The sequence below is a fragment of the Neolamprologus brichardi genome, chromosome 10, assembly GCF_056152115.1.
Source record: "Neolamprologus brichardi isolate AB-2024 chromosome 10, ASM5615211v1, whole genome shotgun sequence".
In the NCBI taxonomy this organism is placed as follows: Eukaryota; Metazoa; Chordata; class Actinopteri; order Cichliformes; family Cichlidae; genus Neolamprologus; species Neolamprologus brichardi.
This window is the reverse complement of record NC_142113.1, coordinates 25,753,968-25,772,715: the sequence shown is the minus strand read 5'-3', so window position 1 is coordinate 25,772,715 and position 18,748 is coordinate 25,753,968. Positions and strand designations below refer to the sequence as shown.

The 18,748-nt window shown below is 40.1% G+C and overlaps 1 protein-coding gene across 2 annotated transcripts; it reads left to right on the top strand.

The window, feature by feature from the left end:
- Positions 1-1,282: 1,282 nt before the first annotated feature.
- rabgef1 (RAB guanine nucleotide exchange factor (GEF) 1) lies at positions 1,283-18,234 on the top strand. 2 transcript variants are annotated; one of them, XM_006785056.2, is made up of 10 exons: positions 4,586-4,634; positions 6,118-6,300; positions 6,507-6,703; positions 8,300-8,463; positions 8,570-8,651; positions 8,791-8,923; positions 9,408-9,499; positions 11,515-11,771; positions 13,192-13,640; positions 17,861-18,234. In XM_006785056.2, the coding sequence occupies exons 1-9, from the start codon at positions 4,609-4,611 to the stop codon at positions 13,600-13,602; spliced, it is 1,545 nt and encodes a 514-aa protein (XP_006785119.2). In that variant the 5' UTR covers positions 4,586-4,608; the 3' UTR covers positions 13,603-13,640; positions 17,861-18,234. The 2 variants fall into 2 exon arrangements, with proteins under 2 accessions (XP_006785120.2, XP_006785119.2); XM_006785057.3 differs by lacking the exons at positions 4,586-4,634; positions 17,861-18,234 and adding an exon at positions 1,283-1,619 and having other exon boundaries at positions 13,192-15,925.
- Positions 18,235-18,748: the final 514 nt, after the last annotated feature.

Genomic DNA, 18,748 nt, shown 5'->3' with positions numbered 1-18,748 from the left:
CCAGGTTTATTTATAGGTCAATAAATAAACGTAATCAAAATCTGAGCTCTTTTGTAATTAGATCGACATTTAGACACAAACACTGATCATTAACCTCGATGTCAATAAACAAGGTTCACTGGGATGAATTTACTGTGCTGCCCTTTGGCAAAGTCTGAGGCTCAAACAAAAGACCATACCAAAGACCACCAAGCTCATTTTTCAGTCCTAGGTTGGTTAATATTTAGCTAACAGCACTTCTTGGCTGGGCCTAGGAAAGTGACATCAGACTCTTGCCCATTTGTTTAAGCTCCTCAAGATTCTGTTTATATTTTTCATATACAGAATGAACAGCATACTTTCTCTATACAGTCCGTACATTAAATTTCTCTTCAGTCTTTCCGTTTATAATATTCAAAGTCTTGAGTTTAAAGTTTTTATGGTACTCTGTGCAGTCCTGTGAAAAGCTGAGTGCATACCATGATTCAATAGTGTCATGTTTTGTAGTGGGTAAAGTACCCAAATGCAGGACTCCAAAGTAAACAAGATAAACAAAAAACAAACCTTTATTAAAGATCAAAGGTAAAAGGGCAAAAGCATGACTGTTAAGTAGGGACACACAAGAACAACAAACAGGGTAAAGTAAGACACTGACAAGGGGGCTATGTCCACACGTACCCGGGTAGACAAACACTTAAGGTTAATCGGGATGATGAAGCACAGCTGGAGAACAAGGAACAGGTGAAACTAATCAAAGACAATGAGACATTAGAAATAAAATTGAGGACAAAGTGGAAGAGAGATGGTCTGTTATCTCTCTTCCCATACCAAAATAAAATGGGAAGCAAGATAACAGAGGAACAGTATAAGAGCTTTGCATTGAAATGCTGTGGTTTTCTCCAAATATGGTGCTGTACATTATGGCCAAACATCTTCACTTGTTTGGCCAAGAAACCCCACGACGTCCAAGAAGTCGTGCGGTTTGCTCAGATGTTATGATGTACTTTTTCGAGAGAAGAAGCTTTCTTCCAGACAAATTATACATAACAGTTTCACAAACATGCAGAGTCTCGTTTCTATATTGAATTCATATTCTATTCAATTTTATTTTTAGAGCTCCAAATCACAACAACAGTTGCCTTAACGCGCTTTGAGGCAACTGTTGTAAACATGAATGTAAACGGTTGACATGCACCCGAGGGGTCTGCCAAGTTCAAAAATGTTTAGTTTCAGATCTGTTGTTAACTTACAAGAACTCGTTATGTGAAGGTTTTGCGCCTTTCTTCTGGGAGGCGTAAATTATAATGAACATGTAAGGACGAGAGAGTCAATGGGTGCGCGAAAAGAGAGATTCAGTGTCGAAACTGCATATTGTGTATGATCTCAGCCTGTTCGTCAATATGACAACAATAACCCATCCTTTAAAATAAGTCCTCCATCTGAAACCGAAGGCACTCTAACCACAATCCTTGGTTAGGAGAGTCTTGTGCGTTTCTACTTCCGCTCTGGGTAGTTAGCTGCCGGACTTCCGTGTTGTCTGCGTGATGACGTAGACGTCCGGACCCTCACAGTCCGGTCAGCACAAACGCATCGGAGGCGGAGGTCTGTTTCCAGCTCCTTGACGGTGAAATCACAAACAGGTGAGTACCTGATCGGCACAGCGGGCACACGGCGCGTTCAAAAACTAACAAAACAAGTAATATTTTTATTTAGCTGTCTTATTTTCCTGCGACGGCCGTTAAAACACGGCTGGACTGGCTGCTCGATGACCTCCAGACTCAAGAAAAATTGAAAGGGAAACCTGATTGAAAGCTTTAAGGACTTGAAGGGGGGCTAAAACTTGTGATGTGTGTATTTGCGACTGTCCGATCTTGGCTAAATCGACCACCCGTGAGAGATTTGGGCGATACTAAAATACAGGGTAGCGAAACATTTTCATAAGGAGGGTCATTCTTCACTGATTGGACTGCTCGGGAGCTTTAAATCTGCCCTGAAGCTGTAGCTGGAACGTAATAACGGTTTAACAAACCGTCTTTTGAAAGCTGGAACAAATAAGCAGCTGGGGGGTGTCGGGAGTTGCAAGAGCGTCCATGGCCCTCTTATGGTTGTAATGGACAGGGCAGCGCCCAGGATCACGGCAGTGGGGGGCCCACAGCAAATCAAAATGCTTGATCAGGTGAAAAACAGATGTGGAAACCGCTGCAGCCCTGTGTCCTGCAGAAGAGTTTAAACATTGTTTTGTCTTGAATAAGAAGTCCAGTAAAAGTCACACCCTGCTAATCAGTTTTAGCATCAAAATATACTTAAAGAGTTAAAGTACTCATTCTTATTAGTAGGTCAGAATGATTTATTAATTTATGTGTATCACGTACACATACTTGGATTAAGTGTGTCCACTGAGGACAGCGCCCGGGTGGACATGTGTATGAATTGTCACAAAGGTATTAGTAGTAATCTATGGGAAAAATTTTGATTGGAAGAATAAATTAGAGTTTTTAGAGACTCTCAGGTCTCAGCATCAGATAAAGATTGGAGGAGCTGCAGGTTCATTGGGGATCGTGTCTTCTGGGCCCGTCCAATAATCCGGAGATATTGGCAGTTGTTACTATGTTTCTATGGTGTTAGTACTTCCTCAGAGCGCTATAGGATAACTGTTAACTGGAGGAAAACATCACCACCAACAATAATCCAGTGGATGCTTAGACTAATATAGATAATTGAGTACATGACATCATAGGTAACAGTAATTCTGATGTATTTGAATGCTTGCTCAGAGGCTTCAAACACATTAGTTTTAATTTTTATTATTAAAATCTTTGCTTTTACATCTTCTTAGTTTCAGCTAGCTTCTGTGTGAGTTCACGTGTTTCACTTGAGTTTTAATTTAGTTTGTAGTAGTTTCTGTATTTGCATCCTCTGCTAAACGAAAAAAAAAAACCCCAAAGAATTATTTCTTATGCAGAAATAATTCAGGAAACACAGCGATCCCATTAACATTTATTACTGCTGTTCATGCAACATTTATAGAATAATTATGAAGCTAAATTGAACAAAGTGAGAACTGAAACAAATAAAATTGCTGTAATATGTGCAATATTCTCATTCTCATGTTTTCAGACTGATGTAATTCAATCAGATGTAATAATACTGTTTAAATTATTAAATTCCACTTCCACTTAGTGCTATTTGGCCTGCTGTGCCATTTGACTTAACTGACAGTAATGAAGAAAAGCTAACCTATGAAGACGAGTTTTTAGCAAGTTTAAGATTCCTGATAGAACCTGATAGGCTGAGAAAGGCTGTTCCAAAGTTTATGTGCTACAACCTTAAAAGTGTGATTGCCTTGCATGAGCACCGCCTAGTTTAGTAGATAATGTCAAAAAACAGAACAAAAGGCAGTTGCTTTAAAAAAAGAATGAATAGATATTCCACTACAGTAGATTCCTACATAGCAAACAAAACAGCCTGCTTTGATGAGTGTTTTTCCACTTTGCTGCATATTGTCATTTGCAGCCATCTTTTGCCCGCAGTGTCGTGTTCCCTGCATTTTGGGAGCTCATGATTCTTACTGATTCTGAGAACCTGTCATTAGAGCCTTGCATTTTAGGTTCACCTTTGGAGTGGGTCGTCTGTATATCTATGCTCTAGGTCAGTGTTTCCCAACCTTTTGGAGCCACAGAACATATTTCACATTAGAAAATACACACGGCACCCCACCAAACAATAATATCACAAAAAGCATATTGATCATTTTCCCCCTGCGCATCAGGTATAGCGGAATTGACTCGGTTTGTCCCCAGTATACTTTTTTGTTTTCTTTTGACTGCTACTCATGCTAGGGCCTTCATCTGGGTCGGAATTTCTCCAGGACCCAGGTCAGATTGACTACTTTTTCTTTTCAAATATTTATCTATTGCTATTACACGCTGTGCTGTCTCACTCACAGCATGACTGTTATGTAATTTCTTCTTCGTCTTCTTCAGTTGTGCTTCCCTCTAGTCGAAGACAGTGTAATTGTTCTGCCCATTACTCACGCCGGTCGCTTAGAGTACTAATCAGGTGGAAACAGCACACCTGATCATTTCTCATGGCGCACCTATGTGCTGCAGCACAGTGGTGGGAAACACTGCTCCAGGTAGTACTTAATTTACTGCTTGTAGAGTTGTTGCTTTAATTTAGTTACTTGTATCTAGAAGTTTAAATGTGTTTTTTATTTTCTGATGTGCTCTTTGGGCTGTTTATGGTTTGAGCTACGCTGTATTCTTACATCTGTTTTAGACTCGGTTAGCTTTAGTTACCTGTGACTGAGGGTCGTATTCAGTTAGTTCCCATTTTGTGTTTTCATTCACTTCCTCCTTCTCTCGTCTGTTTGTCTTTTGACTTTAGGCGTTCCCCTGCCTTCCTCTTTCTTCGTTCATGTCAAGTTAATCTTATTTCAGTTTTATTCTCAGTTTTCCTTTATTGTGTCGTCTATGTAGCTTTTTGTATTTCTAGTGATTTCTGGCTTTCCTCCTTGCGTATTCTCGCATTTTGGACTTTATAATTCTCTATTCTCTCGCTGCATTAGATGCTGACTTTATGTTTGTTTTTCACCTGCTGCTCTTGGAGCTGTAAAACTATGAATAGGACATGCAAATCTTCATACTGGGGAGCAGGTAACTCTTAGATCATAGTTAGAGGTAATAAACAAGTGAAACTGGCTTTGTGTTCTACAGCGTCACAGACCAAAGTTTCTTTTGAACAATGCCATGGATTACAGGCAGGTTAGGGTTTATCTGCTCTCAGGATCGCAGGTCCTAAAAGTGAAAATCAATTTTAGACTGATTCCCATCAAGGGGACATGCAGAATATTTACTTTAATTATTCTGATACATTCAGAAGAGATTTTACTATACAAACTCAGGCATCAACGCCAATCCCATTATGGTTGCCTGCTGCTTAGTGCGAATGTACATTGACTAGCTAAACCAGCGGTCCCCAACCTTTTTTGCCCCACGGACCGGTTTATGCCCGACAATATTTTCACAGACTGGCCTTTAAGATGTCGCGGATAAATACAACAAAATAAAACTGGTACCGGTACCGAAAAAAATAAGATTTACTCATAACACACTTGAAAAGACCCAGGAAAACCGAGTTAACAATAAAAACGATAACAAAATAACGCTGAAAACCGATAAAAACCCTGAAAACCATACATTTCACACCTGAGCCTCAACTCTCGCGGCCTGGTACCAAAGGACTCACGGACCGATACCGGTCCGAGGCCCGGGGGTTGGGGACCGCTGAGCTAAACAACAAGCAGAAATGTGTACATGCTGACATTTGACACATTGATAGTCACTCAGATACTCAGATCCATCATGGAAGTTGTTACAGTGGTAAATGTGGTATGTGTCCCTTTAGTCACACCTCTTGAGTAGGTAATCCCCACTTAAAGTCTCCACACTGCAGTGAAAAAATAATTAGCATTCATCCAAATCAAGGCTTTTATTCTCTGTATAATAATACTGTTAGATAAGACGAGTTTGAGACACAGATTGCAGGTCATGCTGGCTGTTAGAAGAGCTGCAGGTTTAAGGCACTCTGCCATAGGGTTCAGGTCCATCTTTTATATACAGTCTATGGTTAATTGCATAAGCAAATACTAATCAAACAGAAAATTAAAAAGAATGCTTAAAAGTCATTGTATATGGGTAAAAATAGAAAGTGTAAACTATCAAAAATTCACCAGAGGGTGCTAAAATAACTTTTCATCCTTTGATTTCTCTCAACTTTCCTGTGATGGACAAAGATACAGGAAAAGGTGGAAGAAATCATGGATGCTGGGAAGTAAGGAGAGGAGAAAGACAAAGTGAAACTGAGTTACGAAGAGTCTGTATTAAGACTGTTTTTATTTTAGTCTGTGTCTGAGTGTTACGGAAGAACTCGATAATTAGAGCGTTCCCTTTTTATTGCAGAGTTTTATTAGTGTAGCGCTGCTGGACCGGTATGTTATTCCTGCCTTAACTGTGTGTGTAAACTGTTTAATAATCTGAGCTGCATAAGCAGGCAGCAGCGGGGAGATGGGTCTGACCAGCAGCGCATACAAACACACTAATAAATCAGATGATGAATTTTTCATCCCGTGTCGTCCAGCATTATGAGTCAGCGGACGGAGCGACGGGGGATACACGTGGACCAATCAGACCTGCTGTGCAAAAAAGGATGCGGTTACTATGGCAACGCAGCCTGGCAGGGCCTGTGCTCAAAGTGCTGGAGGGAGGAGTACCAGCGGGTACGGCAGAAACAGATCCAGGATGACTGGGCACTGGCAGAAAAGTAAGACCTTTAGCAGTCCTCGAACATCTCCAGAGGAAAGCAAAGTGTGAGAGAGGCTAAAAGCAGAAACACAGAACATTGTGCTAAATAGCTCCATTAATGAATGAACCACTTTATAAATCACCAGGTGCATTCATTTGAAAAGAAACAGACATGCTCATTGCAAGCTTATTGTTTCCCCTCTAATCAACTTTACCCTGTTCCAGGCTGCAACGAGAGGAGGAGGCAGCGTATGCCAGTAGTCACGGCGTGCAGACTCAGTCCACAGCGACCCCGCAGCCCGGACATGCCTCGCTGGGTCCCTTCTCCAAGTTTGAGGAGAAGAAAACCAATGAAAAGACTCGGAAAGTGACCACCGTCAAGAAGTTCTTCAGCCCTTCGTCACGAACTGCTTCTAAAAAAGGTATCACATTCATTAACATCAATGTGTGTGCACTTGGGGTGCTTTGTGTTTTGTTGATCAACTCGCAGCTGCATGCTTTAGCCTGAAATAGTCAGGGGTTGGGATTAGGTCTATATTGGTGTTAGTGTCTTACCACGTCCATGCCAATAATAAGCAACTGCAGGAGGTTGTAAAATGTTTTTAAGGTGGAAGGTTGTGGTGATAACAGCTCTGCAAATGAGGATGGTTACTGATGATAAGTCATCAGTGGTGGTTTAATATACAGCTGGAGGTCCCAAGAGAAATGAAGACTTCGGGAAGCACATGCTGACTTAAGAAAGTGGTTTCTGTCCTAACAACAACATCTATATTCTTCCCCTGTCATCAGAGCACCCAGCTGCTTGCCACATTAAAAATGGCTTAGTTTGCATAAAGCTTAGTTTGCTTTGGCTGCCAAAGCTGAGGAGAATTGCTGTTTTTCTCAATCCATTCAGTTAAAAGAACCTGAAAGTAATATTTAAATGTTTATAGCTTTCCTTTGTTTTTAAATCTTAAGGTTGAAACAGATGTTGTTGTTGTAGGGGTATCATGCAGTTGTTGGTCAGAGGATAACAACAACTGAAGTTCAAACCAGGCATCAGAAGGATGAAGAAAGGTGATTTAAAAGATTTTAAACGTGGGATGGTTGTTGGTACTAGATGAGCCAGTATTTCAGACCCTGCTGATCTGCTGGAAGCATCTCTGGGGCTTAACAAATATAGTTTGAAAAGGAGAAAATCCCGCAGGAAGTCAGAGGAGAATGGCCAGAGTGATTTGAGCTGATAAGAAGGCAACAGTCACTCAAATAGTTATTGTAGAAGAGGATCTCTGAGCTCACAGCATGTGGAGCCTTGAAGCAGATAGGCAGCAGCAGCAGAAGACCACCCTGACTGCCATTTCTCTCAGCTAAGAGCAGTAAGCTGAGGCTACAAATCACATAGGTTAACCAAAATTTGAAAAATAGTCGATTGGAAAAATGTTATCTGATCTGTGAGTCTTGATTTCTGCTGTGGCGTGTGGTAAGGTCAGAATTCAGTGTAAACAACATGAAAGCATGAACCACCCAGCCCTGTGTCAGTGGTTCAGGATGTGTCCGGTGCCCAGGATATGTTCTTGGCACACATTTGGGCTCCTTAGTACCAACTGTGCATCATCTAAAGCCCACAGCCTAGCTGAGTATTGTTGCCAATTACTTCCATCCATTCATAGTCTAATCTGTTTAAGTTAAGTTAATACAGTGTTCAGTGAATGGACATTACAAGTGTCCTGAGTTCCTCTGATGGTGTAAGGGGGGGGGCACTCCTTCATCCACACTTGATGTTGCACAGCATTTATAATAACTTGTGACAAATGACAAAATTTTTTTTGGTGTTTTGCTGTGAAATTTAAAAATTTTGGGTTTTTTTTTTTTTGGTAGTTCTTGCAATTATTTAGTGGCGTGACAGCTGTGTAGGGAGTTATGTGTCCTATGATGAGAGTAAGTAATACATGTTTATCTGAAGTACCTACACATATACACCTATTGGGGGGAGAATTATTATTTTTTATTTTAAACGTGCTTTTTTTTTTCCTAACTAGAAACCCAAGAAGGTAAAACCAGTCCGTCCATCAGCCGCCACGCAAGCTTCGATACGGACCAAGTGTCCAAAGACTTTGTGGACTTCCTGAAAAACCTCCAGAAGCCCGGCCGGGAGATCCACAAGCAGTGCCGAGCCTTCCTCGTGAACATGTCAAGCAAGAAGGTGCGACGTACTCTGACGCTTAGTGACTTAATGACACCAGTCGTTTACTTTTGAATGTTTTCATGACTTTCCACGCAAAGAACCTTCTAAGGTCTTTTGTCAACAGGACCTGGGTGCCGATGAGCTGTCAGAGTGCGTTCAAGATTTCTACCAGAATTTGGCCGACCGCCTGATGACTCACTTTAAAGGTAGGATTGCAGAAGTTGCAACTTTACTTCAAGTATTTACAACAATCATTAAGATGTTCTCAACGCAAACAGTCTGGGAAGCCACTAGATGGCAGCACAAGCAGTATTTTATATGCTCTAATGTGCCTTTGTTCACCAGGCTCCTCTGAGTCTGTGGAGCAGGTGATGGACCAAGTGGAAAAGTACATCATGACTCGTCTGTACAAGAGCGTTTTCTGTCCAGAAACCACTGATGACGAGAGGAAGGACTTGGCCACACAGAACAGAATAAGGTGGTTCTTCCTGAACTGAACAACTCAGCACAGCCTGATGTTTTTAGAATATAATATTTTATGTCATATTGTCATTTTTGTGGATTTTCCTGGCTTTGGCATTAGATTTTGTGCAAACATGGGGTTTTTATGTGTAAGCTGTGTGTGTGCCTGGTGAATAGAAAGCCTCAGTGCACAGCGCTCGCCTTTAATCTTCATCCGCCTGTGAAAACTTCAGTCTGAATGCTTTCTGAGTCTGTGCAGTTGATTACACAATAGCCATTTTTAGCTGTGTTTTTCTTACATTTGGAAGCACAGTGGCAGCTGCTGGCTGCACGTGTCTGATGTGTTTGTCACCCTGGAGCGAAGTGACTGTAACAAATGTGTATGGTTGCATCATATGCAGACACACAAAAATACAAAAAATAAGGGTGTCAGGCTTATGTGAATGAACACAATCTTGTGTGTCTTTTTTTTTCTCTGATTCTGATTCTCTGTGTTGCAGGGCTTTGCACTGGGTGACCATCCAGATGCTCTGTGTGTCCATGGATGAAGAAATCCCGGAAGTCTCTGAGAATGTGGTGAAAGCGATAACAGGTCAGCAAGCGCTCAGACGCGCTGTTTGATTGCGCTTGATCCTAGCGGTGCTGTCGTTTTGCAGTTTTGTCGTGAACTTCACAGAGACCAAAATCTGAGTTAAAAAAGAGTGAATGTTTTACCCCATCAGATAAATGATTGCTCATGAGTATCACTGCTGTCCTCGCTTGTTTCTGCCACACACAATGTGTCCACATTAAAACAGTTTTGGGGAGTTAAAAATCCAAGTAAAATGGTACAGAAAATGGTTACAAACCACAGACAGAGTCACTGGGTGCTGGAATTCACGTGGGCATCTGTCACCCACCTGGTACATGTTGGAAACCTAGAAATGACTCCCAACCCTTTAAAGACAGTGGACTACCCCAGAAAGATAGTATACCCCGCCATTCTGCAGAAAAATATTGAGGAACAGCTCAAGAAACACAATGAAGAGCTTCCAAGCTCCCAGAATTGCAATCCATCCATCTCCAGAAGCGAAATGTATAAATCCACCTGAATATGGGCCATCTCTCCTGTAGGGATCCGTTGGCGGTCTGAAACCCTGTTACTGAAAGTGATTGAAAATGTGAATTAGAACCCCAAACTAAAAACTGCAGTTCTTCTGATGGCCACTTGAGGCTGGCTCCAAAAGTGACTCTGTCCTCATAGACGCCCATGTTAAAATCTTAAAAGTTAACAGCATTAAAAACCATATTTACAGCCACCTACAAAACATGGCTTTGACCTTTGTGAATTATGCCTTTTTTGTAACATCTCTATAACTTCACACACAGATGTGCCAGCAGTCCATGAGGGTTCACCTTCACTGCTTAGACTCACTTAAATTTAGTTTGACTCATTTACTCCATTTATGAGTCTTTTATTAAAATTGTAGGTGATGCAGCATGGGAAAAGGTGCAGACTGAGAAATCCTGACTGTGCACATCTTTATATCAATGTCTGCAAATATTTATCAAAATTAGGGGCAGGGATAGCTGAGTAGGTAGAGTGGTTTGAAGGTCGGGGGTTAAAATCCACTAAATGGCTATCCTGAGGTACCCCTGAGCAAGGTACCGTCCCTACACACTGCTCCCTCGGTGCTGGATTGGCTGCCCACTGCTTCACTAGAGTGAATGGGTTAAATGCAGAGAGTAATTTCTATACAGGGATAAATAAAGTATACATTATATTACAAAATTATGTCAGAAAATGTAGTTTATTGAACATTTTAACCATTTCTGTTGTTTGAACTCCAAATAAACAACATTTTGTCCTGCTCAGTAGCATCCACACACACCTAGAAGGGCGATGGGGTCAGTGAAACTTGCCCCCTTTAATGACGCTGGCAACCTTTCCATCTTGGGCCTGAGGCAATAATGCTGTGTGCATTGCAATTGATTGGCTGTTCCTGTAAACCTAGTGAGTTTTTATCTGAAGTTTAATCATTTACTAAAGTTCAATAATCCAAAGAACAGAGACAGTTTGACACAGTTAAGTTAAGCCTATCAGCCACTGCCTATCTACAGGGTCCTATCCCAACGGATATGAGCCACAGGACACCTCCTGATGGTTTTTGTAGCCCAGAGGGGACATAGGCTGTTTCAGGCAGGCGTTCTTAATATTGTGGAAAAAGAGTGTATATCTGCTCTTTGTTCTATGTTCCCCTTTGAGAAATAAGCAGCCGTTTGTCTGCCTTTGAAGAGGTTTTTCTTGTCTTTGTAGTCTTTAAAACTGAGCTGTATGGCTTTCAAACAGTCGCTCCATCCATCCTTCATGTGTAGAAATGAGCTTAACTTGCTAATGGATTTGATCTGGCAGCGCCGTGCGACGTCTGGTGCTGCAGATGGTGAAGACAGACGCTCTGCTGTGAATATATAATGTTCTTTAAGTGCCAGGATGGAAATAAGTCATTTGTAAATCATCCTTATATATATTTTACCTCCAGAGCAGAACAAATAAGTTTTACTTAATAAACGTATAACCTGATTAGCTCTTTGTTTCAGCCTTCATTAGCAAATCTTGGTCTGTTCCAGATATCATTGAGATGGATTCGAAGAGGGTTCCTCGGGACAAACTGGCCTGCATCACACGCTGCAGTAAACACATCTTCAGCGCTATTAGGATCACCAAGAACGAGCCAGCGTCCGCCGACGACTTTCTCCCCGCGCTCATTTACATCGTGTTGAAGGCTAATCCTCCACGACTTCAGTCCAACATCCAGTACATCACCCGATTCTGCAACCCCAGCAGGCTGATGACCGGAGAGGATGGATACTACTTCACCAACCTGGTCTGTTTTTCTTTCTTCTGATGAATCCAGATAATGAAAAGTGAAATAAGTTTTGTGTTATAATTGTAAAATCAGAGTAAAGATTTCAGTAGTTATTTAGCAGCCAACACATGTTAACAAACATCAATACACCAAACCTAGCAAACCTGCTAATTTACATAACATAAGACCACTGTTCAAGATGTGCCTTAAATGCTGGGAATGTGGAGCGCCTCTTTATTGTCTTTGCTGAGCTATTCGTGCACTTAGTTCCCTTTACTGACGGCACAGTTTGTCCAAATGTAATTAAACCCCTTAATGAATAATATCCAAATATATGTGGGTGTATGAAGTATTTGCCGATGAGTGTTATGTCATAGACAAATACAGTTTTCAGATTTGGAGGGCTTAAACGTCTCTGTCTGCTTTTTTTTCTTTTAAAGAAACAAGCATTATATAAGGTTATTTCTTATCTGCCAGTTTTAGAGGCACTGATAGGTGCAATCGCATGGCCTTCAGACAGAGCCACACAAGCTCTTCCTCACTAAGCTAAGCAGAACAAGATACACACTCGAAGGCCACTTTATTAGTTATACTTTGCTAGGATCCCATTCTTGCATCTTCACGGCATAGTAGGAACAATCCAAGTGTTACAGCAAAAACCGAGACTCATCAGACCAGGCAACATTTTTCCAATCTTCTGTTGTCCAATTTTGCCGATCCTGTGTGAATTGTAGCCTCAGTTTTCTATTCTTAGCTGATAGGAGCGACACCCGGTGTGGTCTTCTGCTGCAGTAGCCCATCTGCTTCAAGGTGTGATGTGCTGTAAATTTATAGATGCTCTTCTGCACATCCTGGTTGTAATGAGTAGTTATTTATGTTATTGTTTCCTTCCTAACAGCTCAAAGGAGTTTGGTCATTCTCCTCTGACCTCTGGCTTCCTCATTTTCTCCCAGAGAACTGACCGCTTTCTTTGGCTGTGTGGGAAAATCCCAGCAGATAATCTGTTACTGAAATATTCGGGCAAACGACCATGCCACGTTCAGTTTCTCTTATGGCATGTTTTGTCCTTATTATGATGCTTGGCAGGTCGACTACATGCCTAAATGCACTGAGTTGATACCATGTGATTGGCCGATTAGATATTTGCATTAACGAGTAGCCGGTGAGTATATTTCCGAGTTGGCTTAATTTTCACGTGTGCTTATACCTGCATCCTAACAGGCTTTAAATGAGGCCTGCAGAGACGTTTATGTGAATCTTTAGAGAAGCATAATTGTCACGTCATGGCACTCTGTTTCCCAAAATGTTGGAATAACCCTTGTAACATAAGGCCATCTGGCTCTCTGTGACTCAGTTTGATGTGCTATCAGAAAATCATCCATGATTTCAGTTGGTTTTCTTTTTTTTTTAAATTAATTAATTAATTTTTATTTTTTAGTGCTGTGCAGCTGCCTTTATCGAGAAGTTGGACGCTCAGTCTCTCAATCTTTCCCCGGAGGAGTTTGAGCGTTACATGTCGGGCCAAGCTTCGCCAAGATGCAGCAGCGCAGAGGGCGAGTGGCCCCACACCGGTCCAGGAGCTGGCGTGGCTGCCACCAACCCTGTCCTGGCACAGCTCAACCACAATCTGGAGCAGCTGTCAACCATCAGCAGCCGGCAGGAGAAGGTGATGGAGGCCGCTCAGAGCCTCCAGGCTGATCTGCTCTCCTGGACCGAGAGCGTCCAGCGGGAAGTGAACGACATCCTGGAAAAATATCCGCTGACCTGCACAGTTTCTGCCATTGATGCCAACAACATAGACAACGACAACCTGCCGCCGCCGCTGACCCCCCAGGTGTTCGCAGGGTAGTAAAGTCAGTAAAGGGAGAAGAAGCATTTTGCATAAAGGTACTTTACTTTGAAAATGGGAGTTTCCCAGTAGCCTCTGCACCTTAAATTTAAAGTGAAGTCATTTCAGTCAGAAAAAGGAAGAGAGAGAGTGGTGAGCTACGGGGAGAAGCTGCTTTTATTTGATTATTATTATAACTGTAACTATAAAAACACACTCCACGTACAATTGTTAACAAGGGATGCACGAGCTATGGAACATTTCTTTTTGTAGTTAGTTTGTTGTATTTTGGGGCATTTTACACGGAAGTTTATGCTGACAGTCTCCATTTATGATGCTGCCTCGTGTGGCCATTTATGGAACTGCAGGAACTGTATTTGGCAGCTCAGTTTTGGCTTTTAGCTGTCGAGGTTTCTGCAGTTATGTTGCACAGTTCACTTTTATTCAACACCAAATGGACAAAACAAAAAAAAACAAAACAAAGAAAAATCAAATAAATTTGAAACAAAACTTAGTAGGTTCAACAAAAAAGGTGTGGTCAATGGTAATTTTAGAAGAAAATAGGAAATTTATTAGGAAAAAACCTTGTAAAGTGGTGAGAAAAAAACAGGCAAGTGTGATTAAAAAGTTATGAGGAAAAATCTTCGAAAAATTTCGAAAATGCTAATTTCTTAGAAATAAATGGTCAAATTACAAGGAAAAAATTTGTCAATAAAAAAAGAATTTTTTAAAGAGTTTTAAGAAAGAAATTCACGAGAAAAACTGGACAAGTTTGCGAGGAAAAAATAGCAAATTTGCTGTAAAAATGTTTATGAAAAATAACAGGTAATTTTGTAACCAAAAACAAACAAATTTACGAGAAAGAAATGGCAAAAATATAGCACATATTAAACTCACCAGCTGCTGTTACAGGCAGATGATGCTAACTGGCTGGAGAAGAGAATACTCGTGTTAGTACTAGATGATGATATGATATGAAATAAATGTACCTAAATTTATGTAACAATTAAAATAGATTTTAAGTGCGCAAATAAACAACCAGCTTCAGATGACGATCACTTATTGTCAGCTGTGATTTTGATTTTGCTCTTATTAATGACAAAATAAGCTCCTAAATGATAAGCTTATTTGCGCACATTTCTTTACATGTTCACTCTTTATTTCACTAAAAAGTGATCCCGCAAAAGAAATAAATTAAAAAGCAGACTAACCTGTGCATGAGTGTGCAATTACGGTTTCCCTGTAACACCTTCAGCTGCCATTGTTATCTGCCACAGTCTTGAATTTTTGTTGCCGTGGAAGTTTAAACATCTGCAGGCCTGCAGATCGATGTTTTAGTCTGAGGACAGTTTCACGTTTGTCATTTTGTGGAGAAAAGAAATTCAGGTCTTACACATTTCTAACACAGAACCGCTTCCAATTATCCTGCAAGCATGAATTTACCCTGAATACACACTTCAGGTTTTGTGTAATTTATGTTTCAATATTGTACTGTGTGGGTTTTTTTTATTTGTTTTTAAAGATTTACAGTGTTTGTCTGGCTTTCTGCACCACATACCGGCCTCAGTAACAAACCATTGCAAAAATACGCATGATACATGATAAAAATACTATTACTAATGTATTTTAGATATTAATTTTTTTAAAATCTCATTTTGTGTACTGTATATTGTTAAAACAGTCCAGTGTCTGCCACTTTAAACCACTCCTGGTCCTGTTTCTGTGTTTATTTATTGACCGAGGATCTTTTAAGTACTGTCAAATTCAATAACATTGCTAGTCGCTGAAATAAAAGCAAAGGGATTGTATAAAAGCCTATAAAATGTGTGATTACTGTAAATTTACTCCGCTGCAAAAAGCATCTCCATTTGCCACGTGTGGCTTGTTTAATCCTCAGTAGCAACCGCTTGATCTTAAAAAGGTTTTTGCTGTACATTTCTTTTTCTCTGTGCCACAGAGCTCTAATATCGGAGCGACATGTTCAGGCAGTAGCAGCAGCGCCAAATGTGTATTAATCCGCAGCTGAAACTAGTCCCATGCGATTTCACTATTCACTCTAAGCTACAGTTCCCAGCTATTTCATATAAATTTGATATGTTTGTGATTTTAAAAAAATGATTTATGCCTTAAGATGTAACTGAAATATTTTGAGTGTGTATGAAAAATAATGAAATCTGTTGAATTGAAATGGAAAAACAATTTGTGATGAGCCAGACTTGTGAAGTAAACCTGCTACTTTAGTTAAGCATTAGTTAAAGTTAAAGTTTTTTAAATTAAAGTGAAATCTTCAGATGAATCACATATGAAAAAATTAACACAGTTAATAAATATTGGAGTGATGGATGATGTTTTTTTTTGTTTTTTTTTCTGAGTGGAATAAAGAAAACAAAAAAAATTGTTTTGGTCTTGTTCCTTATTCCAGGGTTGTCAAACATATGGCCCAGGGACCATGACAGGCCCACCAAAGGGTCCAGCACGGCCCACTGGGTGACTTTGAAAAAAAAAAAACAATTTAATCGGTGAGGAAATTTTGACTTTTAATGTTATTTGCTGTAAATAATATAAAACATAAAAACAGAGCTGAAATTGTTAATGAATTCTGAGCCAGAGGTTTAAATCATTGTTAGTTTTACAGCCACCATACTGACAAAGACCTCACCGATGGCGTGTACACAAAAATGTTAAAAGCATTAACCCTGTCAAGACTGAACCATTAAATGATTACAAACAGTAATCATTTAATGGTTAAATCTGGAGTGTTTATTGAACAATTTGGCAATTTAAAAACAAAAGAAACATCAATTTAAATTTTTATCATTTTGGCCAAATCCAGCTATTTTTGTGCAGTTTCAGATTTATCAGCAATTTCCTTTACAGAGGTCTCATGTATCAGAGATCAGGGTTTAAGTTTTTGTTCCTAGTATTAGCAATGCATAAAATAACAATGCTGGACACAGTTCTGCTCAATAGTAATTTTATGTCTTCATATTTCTTCATGGGTGCAGTCTCTCCACAACAGTCTCTGCTTCTGTGGCCTCTGCTAGATGAACCGTTAAACGCCAGAAAATTCACACAGTAAAAAAACAAATAAAATTCTCTTTTAATTATGGGTCATACTGCAGGTAACGAGCTGCCAGTGTCAGTATGTGTGGTTAAAAAACAGGCTGTCCATCATCAGGTAAAGGGAAAAACTCCACACACTAAAAAGGTTATTAGGAAAAAAACAACAATGATTTTAACACACCAGGCTTCATCTAGTCTGTGAACAGGAGCAGAAATACACTGTACACCTCCTTATCTGCTCCTTAATGCAAATATCTAATCAGCCAATCACACGGCAGCAACTCAGTGCTTTTTTGTAGTCATGGTGAGAATTAGACCTGCAGTAAACGGAAACTAAACGGTTAATTTAACCAATAAATATGAACCTAAAATATGAATTCAAAGTAAAAGTACATTTCTCATTATTTTTACTTTAATATTCCAAAATCAAAAGCGTTTACCTAAATTACCTAAATGTACATCTACAAATTATTTCACCGTCTCGGGACAGTTGAATCTTATGTTTTGTTGCCAGTTTGTGGTCAAAGTCAGCTTTTCCACATGTGCAAATGAACAGATTTATGTCAAAAGAAGGAAAAGTTTTTTGGACGTTTTTTGTTTTTTAGAACACCTTCCAGTGATGTTTACCTTCTCTCTCCTTCGCTGCAGAGAAAATGTTCAGTAGGGTTTAAATCTGGAGCCTGAAGTGGACACTTTATTTAAGACTGAGGCTGATAAAAGCTTTGGTTGCACCTCGGTGTGGCTGGGGGGTGGGTGTCACTGTCTTGTTGCAGGATGAAGGTCCTGCCAAAATAATCTTTACACTTCTAAACAACACCTGCTGCTCCCCCCTGCTGTCATCTGTTCCTCTGTCAGTGAGAATGAATTATCCGAGTCTGTCGAGGATGACGGTTTTTGCTGCTGTGTGCTTCTCTGAAGAGCGGGAATGAATTGAGTCAAGGGCACTTTGTGGTTTTCTTCACACTGTTGGCTTTCCCTGACTTTGGCAAAGGTTGCATTTATGCTCTCATCTGTCTCATAACTTTGCTTCAAGGCCAATTTTGGGTGCACAACACAAACCTTTTCATTATAAAATCTCCACGTCACTGTCACACTTGTTTTGTGGTTATTCTTCAAAGCTTGGAGGATACAGTTTATTTTGAAGTCCATCACTAGTTTCTTTTCTGTTTTCTGAGCTTGATGTCAATCCTTTACTTTTTGTTTCCTCTTCTTACAGATAAGTTGTTTTTCTGTCGTGTTCAGCTCTTTGGTCTTCGTGCAGCCTTCTGGCTCCAACTGATGCAAGATGAAAAGATGTGAAATAATGAAATGAAGGCTGGACGCCCACTGCTCTCACCTGCTGGGAAGAACTGATTCAAAAGGAAACACCTGGGCAGCGAGTTACACCTGCCACTGTGTTGCTTGCTAACTTTTGCACAAAAGACTCCAGCCTCTACTTTTGCCAGTTTGATCTCAGATTTAAAAGCCTGAAAGTACTAAAATCAACTAATTTTGATGTACTGTTTACACACTTTTGAAGTGCTGTGACGGAGACATTCATATTTCATCTTCTGTCAAGTTACAAACTAACAAAGATTAACCAAGAAAATAAATGAAGATGATTGTTACTTATGTTGATACCTCACTTTTGTTTGTGCTAAGCATTAGATTATCATAGTAAATTAATACATGTTACAATGATGCAGGCTTTAGTTGTGGGTTAACAAACTCACACTGAAACTTGTCCGCCTATGTGGGTGTGCAAAGAAGCAGTTTGTGGACTGATGCGCTACATTGATGGACACTTGCGATGTCAACCAGTGGTTTGTGGAAGACTTCACCATTTTGTTTGTAACCATCTGCGTTTTGGGAGGACAGAGTCACAAATGTGACGTGGATCTGATTGCCATGTTTGCTTTTTATATGGTAGTCTATAAAGTTGCTGCTTGATTTTAATTCATAAGAAACAAAAACATTTTATGAGTTACAGTGGTCCCGTTCTAAAAATAACCCGCGATAGGTGAAATTTGCAAAGTAGCCAGCTTTATTTTTTACAATTATTATAGATGTTTTAAGGCCTCACTGCACACTTTATACACTTTTCTCAGACAAGCATGAAAGTTTT

Coding starts and splice junctions, on each gene's coding strand:
- rabgef1 (XM_006785056.2), top strand. CDS start 4,609: ATGCAAATCTTCATACTGGGGAGCAG. Junction 6,301..6,506: donor GACTGGGCACTGGCAGAAAA/GTAAGACCTTTA, acceptor ACCCTGTTCCAG/GCTGCAACGAGAGGAGGAGG. Junction 8,924..9,407: donor GCCACACAGAACAGAATAAG/GTGGTTCTTCCT, acceptor TCTGTGTTGCAG/GGCTTTGCACTGGGTGACCA.